The sequence below is a fragment of the Coregonus clupeaformis genome, chromosome 1, assembly GCF_020615455.1.
Source record: "Coregonus clupeaformis isolate EN_2021a chromosome 1, ASM2061545v1, whole genome shotgun sequence".
Taxonomy (NCBI): Eukaryota; Metazoa; Chordata; class Actinopteri; order Salmoniformes; family Salmonidae; genus Coregonus; species Coregonus clupeaformis.
Window position 1 is genome coordinate 24,830,746 of NC_059192.1, and position 21,180 is coordinate 24,851,925.

The window sequence follows — 21,180 nt, forward strand, 5'->3', positions numbered from 1 at the left end:
CTTTGCAGATTTATTTGAATCCAGTACCTTCAAATGAAGTGTATAACTGTCAGTGTGTGTCAGTGTCGGCCTTCCCAGCCGCCGTTATTCGGGTCGACAAGGGAGCCAGAGCGAAACACACAGGCTGAATCCACACACATATGCACGCCACACACACACACAACCAAACACACACACCGACTGAGTCCACCCCGGCGCTCGCTGACATTTATGTTTGTGTTCCGAGGTCGACGAGGCTCAGGGAGAGCAGGGGAATTATTCAGCTTTATTGAAATTATGATAATGTGTTAAATGATTATGTCTAGCCTTGTCTAGTGTTTCACTGTAAAAGCCTTAACCAACACTATGGTGAGTACATTACAGTAGATGACCAAATATGGACTGAATCTGCCTGTGTACATGCCATGATAGTCAATGTTTCTTTAAGGTAATTGATTAGCTATAAAGCCCACACCTAGTTGTCCAGGTCTGAATCAGACACACATTTAGGAAAGAACAACAACTGTGACAGCATGGATCTTTCTGAATTCATCTGTTTTTGATTCCTTGCATCCTACCTCCTCTAGCGTTTTGGGGGCCATGAGATTGAGTTGCTGCCCCCCCACCCACCTCTCGACCCCTTGGGAAAAGTTTTTTTTTTTTTTATTGGACCCAAAACATGACTCAAAAGCAGGGCCAGACTAACCAAATGTGACCGACCGTCTCGATTCTGTCTGTTTGTAGCAACATTTGAAATTGTGTTTTTTTTACATTGGATAAAAGTCGAGACTCACAGCTAGAAAATGGTATATCATACACTGCAGTTGAGGAACAATGGGAAAGTAATTCTGCTTTGAAAGTTGATAAACTTGTAACCCCACTTTTGAGAAAATGGCCCTTGAATGTTTTGGTACAGCTACTGTAGAGCTCTTCTTTCACTACACCAATTCAGCATCGTTCACACCCTCTTAAGCCTTAGCCCCACCCATCTCTTTAAGGATTCACATGTGAGGCCATGTGGTAAACACACGATATATCAAATCAAATCTAAGTTGATTTGTCACATCCACAGGATACAGAAGGTGTAAACGGTACAGTGATGTGGTTACTTGCATAGTAGCAATATCAAAAACAGAAAGTGTCCAGATAAAAATATTTTATACATATTTTATCATTATTAGATGATGCTTACCCGACACACTTGTCTAAATTGATGGGTCATGTGAAGGAAATGCTATAACCACATCTAGCTAAGTGGATGGGTCACTATTGTCTATGAAATACAATAGATGGCCATAATCACCCCCAGACACACCTGGCTAATTTGATGGGTCATATAATAATCCAGCCGAAGTGGAGCCTTTTGTTTAGACATGTAGCTAGCTAGGTAGCTAGCTAGATAGATAAACAATGAACCGGCATAATCCCAACTCATACTACTACCAATACAAACATTGTCATAGCTGTAGTATGAATCTGCAGGTAGCTAAAGCTAACAAACTACGTTCAATGTTAGCTAACTAACATTAGGCTATAACTAGCAATGCAAATGGATTTCTGATTCGAATAATATTACTACACAGATCATACACATAACGTTAGCTAGCGAGCCAGCAAGCTAACGTTTGCTAGCTAACAGTACGCTTTAACTTGCAATAAAAACGACTTTCTGACCAAATTCTGAAAATGTAGCTAGACTCTTACCCGTATACATGGATGAACACTTCATGGCAGACTGGAACCATTTAACTCCGTTTTGTTTGTAGCTACATCTTGTTTGGCCAGCGTTGTGTCAAGTCACTCCGGTTCACACTGACCGGTTCACACTAACCGTGGCGTGTGCAGAAAGTTGCCCATCACTTTTTTCCAACTGATCTGTCGATAGCGCCTGCTAAATGCAGGGCATCAATGTTGTTGAGAAAAGCAGCAAAACCTTTGTAGTTCTCGATGGCGAACGTAATATCGTTAAAAAAAACGGCGCGATAGAAAGGACTGTCAACACATACTGAACTCACGTTATAGACAGAAGCATGCTGCTATATGGCAGACCAATCCAAACTGGTGGCAGCATCATGCTGTGGGGATGTTTTTCAGCGACAAGGACTGGGAGACTAGTCAGGATCGAGGGAAAGATGAACAGAGCAAAGTACAGAGAGATCCTTGATGAAAACCTGATCCAGAGCGCTCAGGACCTCAGACTGAGGCGAAGGTTCACCTTCCAACAGGACAACAACCCTAAGCACACAGCCAAGACAATGCAGGAGTGGCTTCGGGACAAGTCTCTGAATGTCCTTGAGTGGACCAGCCAGAGCCTGGTCCACCCGATCTAACATCTCTGGAGAGACCTGAAAATAGCTGTGCAGCGACGCTCCCCGTCCAACCTGAGAGCTTGAGAGGATCTGCAGAGAAGAATGGGAGTAACGGCCCAAATACAGGTGTGCCAAGCTTGTAGCGTCATACCCAAGAAGACTCAAGGCTGTAATCGCTGCCAAAGGTGCTTCAACAAAGTACTGAGTAAAAGGTCTGAATACATATTTAAATGTGATATTTCAGTTTTTTATTTTGAATAAATTAGCAAAAATGTCTAAAAACCTGTTTTTGCTTCGTCATTATGAGGTATTGTGTTTAGATTGATGAGGGGGAAAAAACTATTTAATCAATTTTATAATAAGGCTGTAACTTAACAAAATGTGGAAAAAGTAAAGGGGTCTGAATACTTTCCAAATGCACTGTATAGATCGTACCTTCGTTGCACATGGGGGTTCTGGCTGTGCTACTTACCCAGTCAGACATTCCAAACTTTATTTTCTGCTTCAGCAACGTGAAAAGGATTATTTTATTTTAAAAATCTACCCTGTAAAATGCTCTTTAATACTACTTTGTGTTATTTCCAAACAGATGCATCTGCATTGTTGTGCAGTTGTGTAGTTTCTCAGGTGGTGGTGGTGGAGAGGGTTCAGATACAGTGTGTTTTTAAAAAGCCATTGTAAGTAGACTGATGTTTCTGCTATCTGGCAGGGACTATGCAGGTATGAATAATGAAAGGAAAACAGAATAGTTGTGAGAGCCAGTTGGATGGCAAGCGGGAGAGAGAAAGAAGACAAAGGTTAAGAGGAAACAGTTGGTTCTGGCCAACACCAACTCATCTCCATCTCTTATTCTCTCTTTCCCAGGCTCTCCCACTCCCTTCCTCTCCCCCTTGTCTCCGCACCTCTCTCTCTCCTCACTCTCACTCTTTATTCTCCCACTTTCTCTCTCTCCCTTTCCCCGTACTCTCTGTTCCTGTCTCTATGTCTCTCCCTCTCCCCCATGGCACCCTGATCAGTGTAGCATGAAGCTTTTAATTGAGGCGCATGTGTATCATTCCTGTGAGCTGCGGCAGATTGGATTAGCAGAGCGATGTGTCATTGAGTTGCCTGACAAAAGACTACCACTGCACGGAGGGAAGTAGAGTGAGAGAGGCAGGCACAGAGAAGTGAGAGAAAAAATAGGCTGCTCTGGAGGGTTTCTTTTAGAGAACGTTAGGGAACATTGTGGCAATGTTTGCCAGGAATCTGTAGCTTCATTCCAGAAGAAGACACCGCTTCAAAGGGATAGGAGTTTAAAAAGGAATCACAATACCCGGCACCATGCTTCTAGGTAAGTAATGTTTACTAAGTGGATGTCTGAGAAAAGTGTTGAAGTGTGGTCGCAAACTTGACATTTAATTTGTCTCGCAGGTTTCTTGATAGTCTGTAAAAACAGTGGTTGTCAGTACTGTACACACATTGTGTTGCATTATTAAATATTGTTAGCCTATTTGAAATAGCATTCATAGCACTCTTACTGTCGGTTGTCATTTGTGACAGACACAGGGAATCCGTGTAGTATAGTTATCCCTGTTACTGTCAAGTGTCCATTTTCAACGGTAGAATTCAGTGTATGCAGGAAAAAAACACTCAGAGTAAAGCATCCTTGTTTTTCCCTGATTTGACCCTTTGAGAAGAGCAGAGAAATTAACAATTGTAATGTCGTTTCGAAGGGAAGGACATAATTGATATCGCTGACCATATTGTTACAGACAATTATGTCATCTCTCATCTGTGGTCCTGATTAGCTGATCTAGGCTAATTGTAGCCAATTGATGATACACTCGTGTTTTGTCTGGTAATAATACAAAAAAAAGGTTGTTGTTCGAAATATCTTGATAAAAAACTAATTATAATATTAAAAATGTATTAAATAAATATATCTGATGTCCCATCTGTATGTATGTACTTTGCCTTCAGAAAGTATTCACACCCCTTTACTTTTTCCACATTTTGTTGTGTTACAGCCTGAATTTAAAATTAATTAAATAGAGGTTTTGTATCACTGATCTGAACACAATCCCCCGTAATGGCAAAGTGGAATTTTGTTAGTAGAAAATGTTTGAAATTAATAAAAAACTAAAACCTGGTATGTCTTCAGTGAATAAGTATTCAACCCCTTTGTTATAGCAAGCCTAAATCAGTTAAGGAGTAAAAATGTGCTTAACAAATTGCATAATAAGTTGCATGGACTCATTCCGTGTTCAATAATAGTGGTTAACATGATTTTTGAATAACTACCCATCTCTGTACCCCACACATACAATTATCTGTAAGGTCCCTCAATCGAGTAGTGAATTTCAAGCACAGATTCAACCATAAAGACCAGGGAGGTTTTTCAATGCCTCGCAAAGAAGGGCACCTATTGGTAGATGTGTAAAAAATAAAAAAAGCAGACGCTGAATATCTCTTTGAGCATGGTGAAGTTATTAATTACACTTTGGTGTATCAATAAACCCAGTCACTACAAAGATACAGGCAACCTTCCTAATTCAGTTGCCAGAGAGGTAGGAAACTACTCAGGGCTTTCACCATGAGGCCAATGGTGATTTTAAAACAGTTACAGAGTTTAATGGTTGTGATAGAAAAAACTGAGGATGGATCAACAACATTGTAGTTACTCCACAATACTAACCTAAATGATATAATGAAAAGAAGGAAGCCTGTACAGAATACAAATATTCCAAAACATGCATCCTGTTTGCAACAAGGCACTTAATTAAGTAATACTCCAAAATATTTACTTTTTTGTCCTGAATACAAAGCGTTGTTTGGGGCAAATCTAACACAACACATCACTGAGTACCACACTTCATATTTTTAAGCATAGTGGTGGCTGCATCATGTTATGGGTATGCTTGTCATCAGCAAGGAGTAGGGAGTTTTTTAGGATAAAAAGAAATGGAATACAGCTATAAGCACAGGCAAAATCCTAGAGGAAAACCTGGTTCAGTCTGCTTTCCAACAGACACTGGGAGACTAATTCACCTTTCAGCAGGACAAAAACACATGGCCAAATCTACACTGTAGTTGCTTACAATGATGACATTGATGTTCTTGACTGGCCTAATTACAGTTTTGACTTAAATCGGCTTAAAAATCTATGGCAAGACTTGAAAATGGCTGTCTAGCAATGATCAACAATCAACTTGCCAGAGCTTGAAGAATAAAACAAATAATAATGGGAAAATATTGTACATTCCAGGTGTGCAAAGCTCTTAGAGACTTACCCTAAAAGACTCACAGCTGTAATCGCTGCCAAAGGTGCTTCTACAAAGTATTGACTCAGGTGTGAGAATACTTATGTAAATGAGATATATCTGTATTTCGTTTAGAAAAAAATTGCAAAAATTATGAGGTTTTGTGTGTAGACACAACAAAATGTGGAATAAGTCAAGGGGTATGAATACTTTCTGAAGGCACTGTAGACGTTGAATAATATCAGCTAGCAATGAACACTGGCTGCAATGCAAGCAGTACTCCACCGTGGCATAGCCCAAGCCCCACGCTACTTTCTTTAAACAAGATTAGGGAGATCAAAGGGAGGAGGTTATGAGGAGATAGCTCTGTGGTTGCCTTGTGGTGATGCTGCAGCTGTTTTTATTCTCCTGCCAGTATCACTTTGAGCTTGAGCTGCTGACAATCTTTTATGGAGAAATTGTTGGATGCGTCCCCTATTCCGTATTTAGTGCAGTACTTTGAGAAGAAAATGGTGCCATTTGGGACGCTTCCCTTGTCTGTGTCAGAGTGTTGAGCGATGGAACAGTGGTGTGGTGTGAATGCTCTGCCGCTGTTGTTGTCCTCAACCAAGTCAGTTATATCATCCATAATTGTTGAGATTATGATATAGTTTCCTCATGTCTTAGATTTGTAGCTCTAAATTGTCACAAGCCGGGCTAGAACTCCGGTCTCAAATGTGTAGAGCTGGGGGTACTACCCCTTAGCCACAGAGGAGATGTTGTAGGACCCAAATGAAACACCCAAGGCAATACTCCAGGTAAGTAGATTTAATGTTCCAAAACAGGAGGCAAAACAAAACAACTCCCCGAGGGGAGAAAAACAAACTAAAGATAACTTCGAATAACTTACTAGGACTGACACGGTGGGACAAAGCAGGAGACACATAGACAGGACGCAATAACCAAGTGAGAAACAAGGGGAAAACACACAGCTAAAATACTCAAGGGGAAACAAGGCACAGGTGACATAGATAAGCTAATTAGGACACATGAGGAAAAACTAAGGCAAAGGGGAACACAGCTGACCTCTAGAGGCCAGGAGACAAACAGGGGAAGCAGGAAGCTGACATAAATAGAGGTTTCTCTTTAATTTTCAGTTCTAAGTGAAAGTTGAAAATATGTATTTTACAGATGTTGAAAATATGTATTTTACAGCCATTGAAAATACATACTTTTTGGTCCTTTCTACGGCCAAATTTAAATCGTACATAATTTCACTTACATCTACATGTCACTGACTGTAAATCGATCTGGATAGAAGCATCTGCTAAATGACCTAAATGTAAATGTAAATGTAAAAATTTACCACACAGGGTATTATTCTAATGAGCCCCCAAACAAGACCAAATTTGGTCGGTCTTGACCGGACCAAATATGAATCAATCATAGATGTCTATGTTTGGGCCAAATCTAGGCCGGACCGGACCAAATCTGAACCAATGTTTGGGCCAAATCAAAGCCAGTCCGGACCAGACCAAATCTGAACCAAGTTTAGCACGAACAAAGGCTGGTCCGGACCAGACCTAATCTGAACCAAGTCTGGGCCAAATCAAAGCTGGACCGGACCAAATCTGAACCAAGTTTAGGATAAATCAAGGCTGGTCCCAACCAGACCAAATCTGAACCAAGTTTGGGCCCAATCAAAGCTGGTCCGGACCTAATCTGAACCAACCATAGACTTCTATTTGTGAGCCAAATCAAGGCCGATCTGGACCGGACCAAAATCAAAGTCTGTGGATGTTGAAATCAAGGCCGGCCCGGACAAACATTTTTTTCATTGCATTCCCCTGATCCTAAATGCGAGTTTGATAAAATATAGATGATGATGTTGTGTTATTGTTGTTGATGATAATAAAGATTATGATTACAGTGGCAGTAATGATTGCAGCGATAATGCATAGCATAGTCACCATATGTTTTCACCAGCATCTAGCTCTATTCTCTTCTCAATCCTTTTTTTCAGTTCTGGTCACATGTTTGCTACCCACAGTGTGTGGCACATTAAGGGTGCATTCAAGTCTCTGGTGTGCCCATGGCGCGTCCCCCGTCCCCCTGTCCCCCCCGCTGCGGGCCACATTGCTGAGATTGATGGCTAGTGTTAGTCATTTCAGAGTGGTGACAGCATGGGATTGATTAGCCTGTCTGATAATGTCACTGGGAGCTGGCACACTGGCTGGTATGTCTGATGACCCCCCTGGGACAGGCATATGTTCCGCCCACACCCCGGGGATGCCCACAATGGTTCTGGTGCAGTGGATAGAATAACCAATGCTAGACAATACTTCCTTAAAGGCTTAATGACATCATTTCTGGTTGTAAAATGGTTTGCTTGGTTGAGAATAGGTCATATAGCTAACCTGCCTACAACCTACTGGTCTCTGCTACAACTAGGTACAGGTGTCTTTTTCATTTCTAGATCAAGTCATCATGGCAAAGTTGTTATATTGTTAGGTCGCTATATGGTTGCCAACCTGTATACAACCTGACTATGACATCATAATTAAATAATTCCAACCAGTTTTGCCCTCTGGGACAATCCATCGTTTTTCTTCCTCTATTGGCTAGGTCAGTGTTCTGACCATTGTCAGAGAGATTTTATGTATTTGGCATCCCGCTGAGTATAGACTATGAACCCATGAAGCCCATGGAAATTTGTTTTTTTGGCTAGATGTTAGGATTTGAGGAAGATACATCATAGGAGTGACATCTATCAGGGCCAGGTGCGTAGGAGCGACTCTGGCATTAAATGCTCATTTCTAGTGACTTTTGAGAAAAGGATACAGACAAATCTTAACTTACAAATGGGCAAATTTACAAGGCTAAGAAGGGCCTTGCAGAGAGGCACTTACTCTGTTACAGTCCAATCAGTCTTAGGACCATGGCCATTCATACTGTACTGAATACCAATGTGACTGTTAATGTGGATACTGTATATTCAATTAAACAACCATTTTATACTCTTTCTCTGCTACTGTATGACTAATTTCCTAGTATTTTTCTCACTTCCCCTATGGCAGGTTGTTACTACTGCTTCTCTACATACTGTATGGTTTGAAAGTTAACGTAATATTTTCCAAGTTAAATACAGTTATTATACTGTATTATAAACTGGGTTGTTCGAGCCCTGAATGCTTATTGGCTGAAAGCCGTGGTATATCAGACCGTATGCCATGGGTATGACAAAAATTTATTTTTACTGCTCTAATTACGTTGGTAACCAGTTTATAATAGGAATAAGGCACCTTGGGGGTTTGTGATATATGGCCATTATACCACGGCTAAGGGCTGTGTCCTAGCACTCCGCGTTGCGTCGTGCATAAGAACAGCCCTTAGACGTGGTATATTGGCCATTTACCACACCCCCTCGGGCGATATTGCTTAAATAATAACCAGCAACATACACAGTTAAAAACTGTTTTAATTTTTAAAAGGTAGGCATGGAACTGAAATTAGTCAATCTCCACTCTACACAATTATCAAAAATAAAATATAGTCATGGCTGCCTCTCTCTTTCATGAAGTAAACACATGCAATGCACCCTCTAGACTTAAAGACATGCTCCGGAACTTTGGCCACTACTAAGTATTTTTTAAACCTCCCGCTTTGGGCTGGATATGTCAATGTGTACATACATAATCTATGAGCAAAATTACTGATTTACCTTAATTAGCCACAAAATCCATAGTTTGAAAGTGAATGTTTTCTGGAAGCTGTGCGGTGCCAATTTCCCTAAATATTTCCCCACATGGGCCAGCTCCTTAGCAATTCGAGTTTCAGCCAATGAGCTTCAGCCCCTCGCCATTTGAGTGACAGCTAGCAAGATGCACACACAGCAGAGCGAGAGTGAGAGCAATGACGTGGTGCACATATCTGCACATATGTGACGTAGTACGCAATTTTCGGGGGCCACTTTTGGCTCGTGAGTACTACTTTCAGAACTACTGGCTCAAAAGTACCAGATAATCTCTTTAAGCTGCTATCATTTCATCAGAGATCATATATGATAATTCAGATTGATTCACACAATGACAGATCATCAGTCTATGAACTCTATGAGCTTGGAGAGGCACTTCTCACAATCTTACCTGTTAGTTTGTGGCCTCTCTCTCTCTCTCTCTCTCTCTCTCTCTCTCTCTCTCTCTCTCTCTCTCTCTCTCTCTCTCTCTCTCTCTCTCTCTCTCTCTCCATGGCTGTCACTCTCCTGCCATGATCATGATAGCACTGAAGAGGTCTTAACAAATGGAACACCTTCATGACCCATAATCAGTGTGATGAAGTTAAAGACATCTCAGCAGAAAGCAAATTTGCCAGCTAGTTTGCCAGGGATGGTGTGCGGGCAGTTGCCAAGAACCTTACTTACGTCCTCTTTTTTTAATCTTCTTGACTAGTGGCACATCCATTGCTAACTTGCTGACCCTATGATGCAGACTAACACAATGATTCAAATCAAATCAAATCAAATTGTATTCGTCACATACACGTGTTTAGCAGATGTTATTGCGGGTGTAGCGAAATGCTTGTGCTTCTAGCTCTGACAGTGCAGTAATATCTAACAAGGAATATCTAACAATTTCACAACATATACCCAATACACACAAATCTAAGTAAGGAATGGAATTAAGAATATATACATATATGGACGAACAATGACAGAGCGGCATGGACTAAGATACAGTAGAATATTATAGGATATAGTATATACATATGAGATGAGTAATGCAAGATATGTAAACATGATTAAAGTGACTAGTGTTCAATTTCTTAAAGTGGCCAGTGATTTCTAGTCTATGTCTATAGGCAGCAGCCTCTAATGTGCTAGTGATGGCTATTTAACAGTCTGATGGCCTTGAGATAGAAGCTGTTTTTCAGTCTCTCAGCTTTGATTGTGCAAATAATTCTGTAGCTAGTAAGTATTCTTGGCTTCAAAACATTCACTATCAGTTTTTCACACAGCCAGAACTACCCAGCCTTAGCTAGTTAGATAAAACGTTGCGTTATGGTCCCCTGGAAGTTTTGTCTAGTTCCCAGTTAATTTGTGGAATTTCTTTCCTTCTTAATGGGTTTGAGCCAATTAGTTGTGTTTTGACAAGGTAGGGGTGGTATACAGAAGATAGCCCTATTTGGTAAAAGACCAAGTCCATATTATGGCAAGAACAGCTCAAATAAGCAAAGAGAAACGACAGTCCATCATTACTTTAAGATATGAAGGTCAGTCAATACAGACAATTTCAAGAACTTTGAAAGTTTCTTCAAGTGCAGTCGCAAAAACCATTAAAGTGCACTCTTTGGGAGCAAGGATAAATAATTGGGACATAGCCTGTAAGTCATCATGAGTCAGATAGTTATGCAACCATGCTGAATGTCTGTCTGTGCAGTGTCAGACTTGATAACCATAGCATCTCCCTGGTTGTATATAGGACAAATTCTGTAAGATTTGAAGAAGCTATTGCTATTTTTACCTTTCGAACATATCTTTATCTCTCCGATTTTAATTTGACCTCTATGAATGAATCGAATGGCTTGAAACAACTCATGTAACAAGGAAAATATCCTGGCAATGGGTAAAAGTCATGATGCCGTTGACCTTAACAATGGCCCCTTCTGAATAGCTCTTTATCTCTCCGATTTTAATTTGACCTGTACGCATGAATCGAATGGCTTGAAACACCTCATGTAACAAGCAAAATATCCTGGTACTGGATAAAAGTCATGATGCCGTTGACCTTAACAAAATAGCCCCATAACATCAAAGATCCACCACCATATTTTACAGTAGGTATGGGGTTATTTTCTGCTCATGCATTCTCATTTCGACGCCAAACCCACCACTGGTGTGCGTGGCCAAAGAGCTCTACTTTCATGTCATCTGACCAAAGCACTGGTTCCAACCCAATACCAATGCTGTTTAGCAAACTCCAGGCATTTACATTTATTGGATGACATGAAAATAGAGCTATTTGGCCACGCATACCAGTGGTGGCTTTGGTGTCGAAATGAGAATTCATGAGTAGAAAATAACTCCATACAGTGCCTTGCAAAAGTATTCATCCCCCTTGGAGTCTTTCCTATTTTGTTGCATTACAACCTGTAATTTAAATTGATTTTTATTTGGATTTCATGTACTGGACATACACAAAATACTCCAAATTGGTGAAGTGAAATGAAAAAAAAACTAACGGAAAAGTGATGTGTGCATATGTATTCACCCCCTTTGCTATGAAGCCCCTAAATAAGATCTGGTGCAACCAATTACCTTCAGAACTCACATAATTAGTTAAATAAAGTCCACCTGTGTGCAATCTAAGTGTCACATGATCTGTCACATGATCTCAGTACATATACACCTGTTCTGAAAGGCCCCAGAGTCTGCAACACCACTAAGCAAGGGGCACCATCAAGCAAGCGGCACCATGAAGACGTAGGAGCTCTCCAAACAGGTCAGGGACAAAGTTATGGAGAGGTACAGATCAGGGTTGGGTTATAAAAAAATATCAGAAACTTTAAACATCCCACAGAGCACCATTAAAATTATAAAAAAATGGAAATAATATGGCACCACAACAAACCTGCCAAGAGAGGGCCGCCCACCAAAACTCACAGACCAGGCAAGGAGGGCATTAATCAGAGAGGCAACAAAGAGACCAAAGATAACCCTGAAGGAGCTGCAAAGCTCCACAGCGGAGATTGGAGTATCTGTCCATAGGATCACTTTAAGCCATACACTCCACAGAGCTGGGCTTTACAGGAGAGTGGCCAGAAAAAAGCCATTGTTAAAAGAAAAAAATAAGCAAACATGTTTGGTGTTCGCCAAAAGGCATTTGGGAAACTCCCCAAACATATGGAAGAAGGTACTCTGGTCAGATGAGACAAAAATTGAGCTTTTTGGCCATCAAGGAAAACATTATGTCTGGCGCAAACCCAACACCTCTCATCACCCCGAGCACACCATCCCCACAGTGAAGCATGGTGGTGGCAGTATCATGCTGTGGGGATGTTTTTCATCATCAGGGACTGGGAAACTGGTCAGAATGGAAGGAATGATGGATGGCGCTAAATACAGGGAAATTCTTGAGGGAAACCTGTTTTAGTCTTCCAGAGATTTGAGACTGGGACGGAGGTTCACCTTCCAGCAGGACAATGACCCTAAGCATACTGCTAAAGCAACACTCGAGTGGTTTAAGGGGAAACATTTAAAATGTCTTGGAATGGCCTAGTCAAAGCCCAGACCTCAATCCAATTGTACACCAGCGGAACCCATCCAACTTGAAGGAGCTGGAGCAGTTTTGCCTTGAAGAATGGGCAAAAATCCCAGTGGCTAGATGTGCCAAGCTTATAGAGACATACCCCAAGAGACCTGCAGCTGTAATTTCTGCAAAAGGTGGCTCTACAAAGTATTGACTTTGGGGGGGTGAATAGTTATGCACGCTCAAGTTTTCTAAAATATTGTGCATCTTCAAAGCGGTAGGCATGTTGTGTAAATCAAATGATACAAACCCCCCAAAATAATCATTTTAATTCCAGGTTGTAAGGCAACAAAATAGGAAAAATGCCAAGGGGGGTGAATACTTTCGCAAGCCACTGTACCTACTGTAAAATATGGTTGGTAGATCTTTGGTCTTATGGGGCTATTTTGCTTCCGCTAGTCCTGGGGCCATTGGCATATTTGATGAAGCAGAAATTCATACAGGTCACGTGGTCCTCTGTAGCTTGGTTGGTAGAGCATGGCGCTTGCAATGCCAGTATAGTGGGTTAAATTGCCTGGACCACATGTACGTAAAATGTATGCACGCATGACTGTACTTTAGATAAAACTGTCTGCTAAATGGCATAATGAAAAAATAATAAAAAATGAAGATGGCATAGTGAACATATTTCATTATACAGTGGGGAGAACAAGTATTTGATACACTGCCGATTTTGCAGGTTTCCCTACTTACAAAGCATATAGAGGTCTGTAATTTTTATCATAGGTACACTTCAACTGTGAGAGACGGAATCTAAAACAAAAATCCAGAAAATCACATTGTATGATTTTTAAGTAATTAATTTGCATTTTATTGCATGACATAAGTATTTGATACATCAGAAAAGCAGAACTTAATATTTGGTACAGAAACCTTTGTTTGCAATTACAGAGATCATACGTTTCCTGTAGGTCTTGACCAGGTTTGCACACACTGCAGCAGGGATTTTGGCCCACTCCTCCATACAGACCTTCTCCAGATCCTTCAGGTTTCGGGGCTGTCGCTGGGCAATACGGACTTTCAGCTCCCTCCAAAGATTTTCTATTGGGCTCAGGTCTGGAGACTGGCTAGGCCACTCCAGGACCTTGAGATGCTTCTTACGGAGCCACTCCTTAGTTGCCCTGGCTGTGTGTTTCGGGTCGTTGTCATGCTGGAAGACCCAGCCACGACCCATCTTCAATGCTCTTACTGAGGAAAGGTGGTTGTTGGACAAGATCTCGCGATACATGGCCCCATCCATCCTCCCCTCAATACAGTGCAGTCGTCCTGTCCCCTTTGCAGAAAAGCATCCCCAAAGAATGATGTTTCCACCTCCATGCTTCACGGTTGGGATGGTGTTCTTGGGGTTGTACTCATCCTTCTTCTTCCTCCAAACACGGCGAGTGGAGTTTAGACCAAAAAGCTATATTTTTGTCTCATCAGACCACATGACCTTCTCCCATTCCTCCTCTGGATCATCCAGATGGTCATTGGCAAACTTCAGACGGGCCTGGACATGCGCTGGCTTGAGCAGGGGGACCTTGCGTGCGCTGCAGGATTTTAATCCATGACGGCGTAGTGTGTTACTAATGGTTTTCTTTGAGACTGTGGTCCCAGCTCTCTTCAGGTCATTGACCAGGTCCTGCCGTGTAGTTCTGGGCTGATCCCTCACCTTCCTCGTGATCATTGATGCCCCACGAGGTGAGATCTTGCATGGAGCACCAGACCGAGGGTGATTGACCGTCATCTTGAACTTCTTCCATTTTCTAATAATTGCGCCAACAGTTGTTGCCTTCTCACCAAGCTGCTTGCCTATTGTCCTGTAGCCCATCCCAGCCTTGTGCAGGTCTACAATTTTATCCCTGATGTCCTTACACAGCTCTCTGGTCTTGGCCATTGTGAAGAGGTTGGAGTCTGTTTGATTGAGTGTGTGGACAGGTGTCTTTTATACAGGTAACGAGTTCAAACAGGTGCAGTTAATACAGGTAATGAGTGGAGAACAGGAGGGCTTCTTAAAGAAAAACTAACAGGTCTGTGAGAGCCGGAATTCTTACTGGTTGTTAGGTGATCAAATACTTATGTCATGCAATAAAATGCAAATTATTTACTTAAAAATCATACAATGTGATTTTCTGGATTTTTGTTTTAGATTCCGTCTCTCACAGTTGAAGTGTACCTATGATAAGAAATTACAGACCTCTACATGCTTTGTAAGTAGGAAAACCTGCAAAATCGGCAGTGTATCAAATACTTGTTCTCCCCACTGTATGTTAGCTGTGAAAATCAAGGACATTGTTTTCAGTGAAGAAAGATCGGTCAGTCAGTCTGTTTAAATCTGCCGTGGTGCTCATTAGCGAAAATAGCATTTGTTCTGTCCAGACAGTTCTTTCTCTGTCTCAGTATCATGCATGGTTGATGGATTCTGGAGGGCTCCACCACTGATGTAATTCCCTGCTCACTGAGCGCTCCAAGTCTAGAAAAGCCTTTAGGCTGTGATGAAATGTTCTGCATTAAGCAACAGTATCTACTTGGAGGTTTTTATCATGTGGTTTTGCCATCATCGTCAGAAGGCTTAGGTTGCCTTCCAAGATGGCTAGATTTGAGCTATATAAATTGGTACTGTAGTACTTTTAGATGTTAGCCAAATGCTGGATACCTGATTAAAATGTAATGACTTCACACTACTCTGAATCTATATCTCACTAGTTAAAACCTGGAAATAGGCTAAACCTATTTAATTCTGACAAATACAATACAAAGGACGAGGGCCTGTATTCACAATGTGTAGTGCTGAGTAGTACTGAGCAGGGTAGTGCTGATATAGGAACAGTTTTGTATTTTAAGTCATAATGAATCATATTATATGGACAGGTGGGACCTTATCCTAGATTAGCACTCCTACTATGTGATGCTTCTTGAATATGGCCCCTGGTCTCTCACTGCCCCAAATAGCACATTGTCTACATCACATCTCTAGGAAACAAAACACTTTGTCAGCAGTAAGGAGTCACACATTGATATCTGCCCAAGTGCTGCTGACTTGACCGATAATCTTGCATGCCACAGTATCCAGTGAATTGTCACGACAACCGAGCGGAAATATGCAGGTTTCAGGAGAACCGACCTCACAAAAACGTGGCCAGCAAGCCTTAAATCTTTCCATTATAGGGATGGATATAGTAAAGGGAGAGGGTTTTTCACACATCCTGATCCAAATATGCACAGGAGCTAGGCAAAAAATGAATGTCCACTCACTGTTTGCTGTTGCCAGTTTGAAGTGGTAGAGGTTGTTCACCACAGTATTTGGAATATACTGCTGAATATACAAGCTGTCATCATTAGCTTCATATTAATACAAAAATGACCAAACCTTAGTAACGGCCCTCTGGTAATGTCTAAAAATCTATGTCTCAAACTAATGGCTGAAATAGCAGTGTCTTATTTTTCTTGTCTCCAACGCTATTAAGAGGGCACTTCAAGCCTCTTTGCTTGCCACTCTCCCAGTCTTGCTGAGACTCAGAGGAACACTAATACTCTGAATGCGTCTAATTGGGAAGTCGATCGGATGGAGAAAGACACCAACGGACATGAAATATGTTTGCTGGCACATCTGCCGAGCACCATTCAATGGAGCGATTGGCCCAGCCTTATCTTAATGGGTGCAGATGGTGTCAGTTTATTTTTAGGGGGTATTCAGAGGTCCTCACATTCCTACAGCTCAGCTATGCTGAGTTCATCCTTAAGGAAATGGTAACAGAATCTGTGGAAAATCTCTGTAGCTTCCTCTCTGCATTCATGATTGAAATACTGTAGATCGGTACTAGTGAATCCCAAAATCATGGTGTTTGTAACATTCTTATTCAAGAACATTTCCCCAGTCACTATACGGATTAAATTTGAACCAAAACAAGTTAGCACTCAGCTTCCTGATTTTACCTTTATAATGCCTGGGTGTAGGACCCACAAGTGTTCCCTTGATAACCGTTGTCTAACACCAGGGTGTGTTCACCTGAATGGGTGACCACCAGTTATTTGCTTTGTTCCCCTGAAGAGGGTGCCTGGAATAGGTCTAGTTGCTGTAACACAGGCTCGTTCCCCAGTAAGTAGCATAGCCTCTGAGAAATACAGACATGACTCAAATGCTATGCTCAACGTAGCAGTCATGGACTGTTGCCACTGGGCTGCCTCCTGTTGATAGTTAGAGCAAACATCAGTATAACGAGGAAGAAGAAGGAGTGCACCATTTATTTGCACCTGCTGTAGAGAATGTTTAGTCAACTGTTTATATAGCTATTGATAGATTATTTGTCACTTTTTGTAGAACAGCAACATTTCAGGTGGCAAATTGGAAGGACACTACTGGCATTCTAGCCATAGGCAACTGGACAATGTACATATTGGCCAGTGTTATCTAGTGTTGATTTTTCAGTGTAACATTTCTAGTGTTGATTCAGGTGTTAAATTAACACTCATTGGTGTAAACAAAACAAAAAACAGTGTTGGTTTTAATAACCAGTGTTAAACCAAACCACACCCATCATTATCATATTTCCCAGCATGCTCTACATTGCAGGTAGATTTTTGGAATTGTTTGTTTCAATATTTATGTACATTAATTGATTAATATATCTTATGCTACTCAAATGTAAATAACATACAGTGGCTTATTCCACATTTTGTTGTCTAAAAGCCTGAATTGAAAATGTATTAAATATATATTTTTTCTCACCCATCTACATAATGACAAAGTGAAACATGTTTTTAATATTTGTAGAAATGTTTTTGAAAATTAAATACAGAAATATGAATTGTTTTGCATTTTAATGAGGGAAATAAGTATTTGACCCCCTCTCAATCAGAAAGATTTCTGGCTCCCAGGTGTCTTTTATACAGGTAATGAGCTGAGATTAGGAGCACACTCTTAAAGGGAGTGCTCCTAATCTCAGCTTGTTACCCATATAAAAGACACCTGTCCACAGAAGCAATCAATCAATCAGATTCCAAACTCTCCACCATGGCCAAGACCAAAGAGCTCTCCAAGGATGTCAGGGACAGGATTGTAGACCTACACAAGGCTGAAATGGGCTACAAGACGATCGCCAAGCAGCTTGGTGAGAAGGTGACAACAGTTGGTGCGATTATTCGCAAATGGAAGAAACACAAAAGACCTGTCAATCTCCCTCGGCCTGGGGCTCCATGCAAGATCTCACCTAGTGGAGTTGCAATGATCATGAGAACGGTGAGGAATCAGCCCAGAACTACACGGGAGGATCTTGTCAATGATCTCAAGGCAGCTGGGACCATAGTCACCAAGAAAACAATTGGTAACACACTATGCTGTGAAGGACTGAAATCCTGCAGCGCCCGCAAGGTCCCCTGCTCAAGAAAGCACATATACAGGGCCGTCTGAAGTTTGCCAATGAACATCTGAATGATTCAGAGGAGAACTGGGTGAAAGTGTTGTGGTCAGATGAGACCAAAATCGAACTCTTTGGTATCAACTCAACTCGCCGTGTTTGGAGGACGAGGAATGCTGCCTATGACCCCAAGAACCCCATCCCCACCGTCAAACATGGAGGTGGAAACATTATGCTTTGGGGGTGTTTTTCTGCTAAGGGGACAGGACAACTTCACCGCATCAAAGGGTCGATGGACAGGGCCATGTACCGTCAAATCTTGGGTGAGAACCTCCTTCCCTCAGCCAGGGCATTGAAAATGGGTCGTGGATGGGTATTCCAGCATGAAAATGACCCAAAACACACGGCCAAGGCAACAAAGGAGTGGCTCAAGAAGAAGCACATTAAGGTCCTGGAGTGGCCTAGCCAGTCTCCAGACCTTAATCCCATAGAAAATGTGTGGAGGGAGCTGAAGGTTTGAGTTGCCAAACGTCAGCCTCGAAACCTTAATGACTTGGAGAAGATCTGCAAAGAGGAGTGGAACAAAATCCCTCCTGAGATGTGTGCAAACCTGGTGGCCGACTACAAGAAACGTCTGACCTCTGTGATTACCAACAAGGGTTTTGCCACCAAGTACTAATTCATGTTTTGCAGAGGGGTCAAATACTTATTTCCCTCATTAAATGCAAATCAATTCATAACATTTTTTACATGCGTTTTTCTGGATTTTTTTGTTGTTATTCTGTCTCTCACTGTTCAAATAAACCTACCATTACAATTATAGACTGATCATTTCTTTGTCAGTGGGCAAACGTACAAAATCAGCAGGGGATCAAATACTTTTTTCCCTCACTGTAAGTATTCACATCCCTGAGTCAATACTTTGTAGAAGCACCATTGGAAAGCGATTACAGCTGTGAGTCTTTCTGGGTAAGTCTCTAATTGTGCAACATTTGCCCATTATTCTTTTCAGTGTTCTTCAAGCTCTGTCAAATTGGTTGTTGTTCATAGCTAGACAATAATTTTCAGGTCTTGCCATAGATTTTCAAGCAGATTTAAGTCAAAACTGTAACTCGGCCACTCAGGAACATTCACTGTCTTCTTGGTAAGTAACTCCAGTGTAGATTTGGCCTTGTGTTTTAGGTTATTGTCCTGCTGAAAGGTGAATTAATCTCCCAGTGTCTGGTGCGAAGGATTTTGCCTGTGCTTAGCTCCGTTCCGTTTATTTTTTATCCTGAAAAACTCCCCAGTCCTTAACGATTACAAGCATACCCATAACATGATGCAGCCACCACAATGCTTGAAAATATGGAGAATGCTACAAAGTAATATGTTGTATTGGATTTGCCCCAAACATAACACTTTGTATTCAGAACAAAAAGTTAATTGCTTTGCCAAATTTTTTGCAGTATTACTTTAGTGCCTTGTTGCAAACAGGATGCATGTTTTGGAATATTTTTATTCTGTACAGGCTTCCTTCTTTTTACTCTGTCAATTAGGTTAGTATTGTGGAGTAACTACAATGTTGTTGAGCCATCCTCAGTTTTCTCATATCACAGCCATTAAACTCTGTAACTGTTTTAAAGTCACCGTTGGCCTCATGGTGAAATCCCTGAGTGGCTTCCTTCCTCTCCGGCAACTGAGTTAGGAAGGACTCCTGTATCTTTGTAGTGACTGGGTTTATTGATACACCAAAGTGTAATTAATAACTTCACCATGCTCAAACGGATATTCAATGTCTGCTTTAGAAAAACATTTTTTTACCCATCTGCCAATAGGTGCCCTTAATTGCGAGGCATTGGAAAACCTCCACGGTCTTTGTGGTTGAATCTGTGTTTGAAATTCACTACTCGACTGCAGCTTATTAAGTGACTTGTTAAGCACATTTTTACTCCTGAACTTATTTTGGTTCGCCATAGCAAAGGGGTCGAATACTCGTTGACTCAAGATATTCTAGCTTTTTATTTTTTATTAATTTGTAAAAAAACAAAAAACAAAAAACATAATTCCACTTTGACATTATGGGGTATTTTGTGGAGGCCAGTGTCAAAAAAAAATCTCAATTTAATACATGTTTTATTCTGGCTGTAACACAACAAAATGTGGAAAAAGTCAGGGGGCGTGAATACTTTCTGAAGGCACTGTACATTATTCTAAACTAACCAAATCTGTTACTTGAACTTATTGCACCTGTTACCGAGGTGGTTGTTTCAGTTTAGATGGTTTAGGTAGTCTCATATCTTAGTCTTCCAACCCGGCAGTCATTTTTTGGGCTGTATTCCAATACTAATTACACATCACTTTGCAAGCCAGCATGATGTGACTTGCAGGCCTGATGTGGCCTGTAAACCATACGTTTCAGGGCACTGTATTAGGGTAAAACTATGCCCTCAAAATTAGGCCTCATGAAATATGTGTTGTATTGTGTTAAATGGCTACATTTTTATGATAACATATTCACTTAGGATCTCACTTGGTGAAGGTCACAAGACTTAAAATGGATAAATGCAATAACCATGTCTCTGTAACTATCAAATACAGTCTTGGGTGGTAACTGTACAATTCACTCGAAAGGCAAAGCACTCTGGGAAATATGCAAATAAGTCTTTAAACTAAGCAGTGAGTTAATTTAACACAGAAAAGTGTGGACCCATGTAGACACTGGGCTGTATTTACCTGGCTGTAATAGACTACTTGGTTGTAATCTGGTTATTTGAGGACTTACAGTGCCTTGCAAAAGTATTCATCCCCCTTGGCGTTTTTCCTATTTTGTTGCATTACAACCTGTAATTGAAATAGATTTTTATTTGGATTTCATGTAATGGACATACACAAAATAGTAGAAATTGGTGAAGTGAAATGAAAAAAATAACTTGTTTCAAAAAATTCTAAAAAATATATAACTGAAAAGTGGTGTGAGCATATGTATTCACCCCCTTTGCTATGAAGCCCCTAAATAAGATCTGGTGCAACCAATTACCTTCAGAAGTCACAT

The 21,180-nt window shown here is 41.1% G+C and overlaps 1 protein-coding gene across 3 annotated transcripts in view; it reads left to right on the plus strand.

Moving 5' to 3' along the window:
- The window catches only part of LOC121559413 (zinc finger protein 385C-like), a 125,949-nt gene that overhangs the window by 77,392 nt on the left and 27,377 nt on the right, over positions 1–21,180 (plus strand). The window contains exon 1 of one of the 3 annotated variants that reach the window (XM_041872757.2): positions 3,243–3,618. The exons of the other annotated variants lie outside the window; for them this stretch is intronic. Coding sequence (XP_041728691.1) covers positions 3,609–3,618 — 10 coding nt within the window. The 5' untranslated portion in view covers positions 3,243–3,608. Of the gene's footprint in view, positions 1–3,242; positions 3,619–21,180 lie in introns of those variants that run through there. 3 annotated transcript variants of the gene reach the window in all.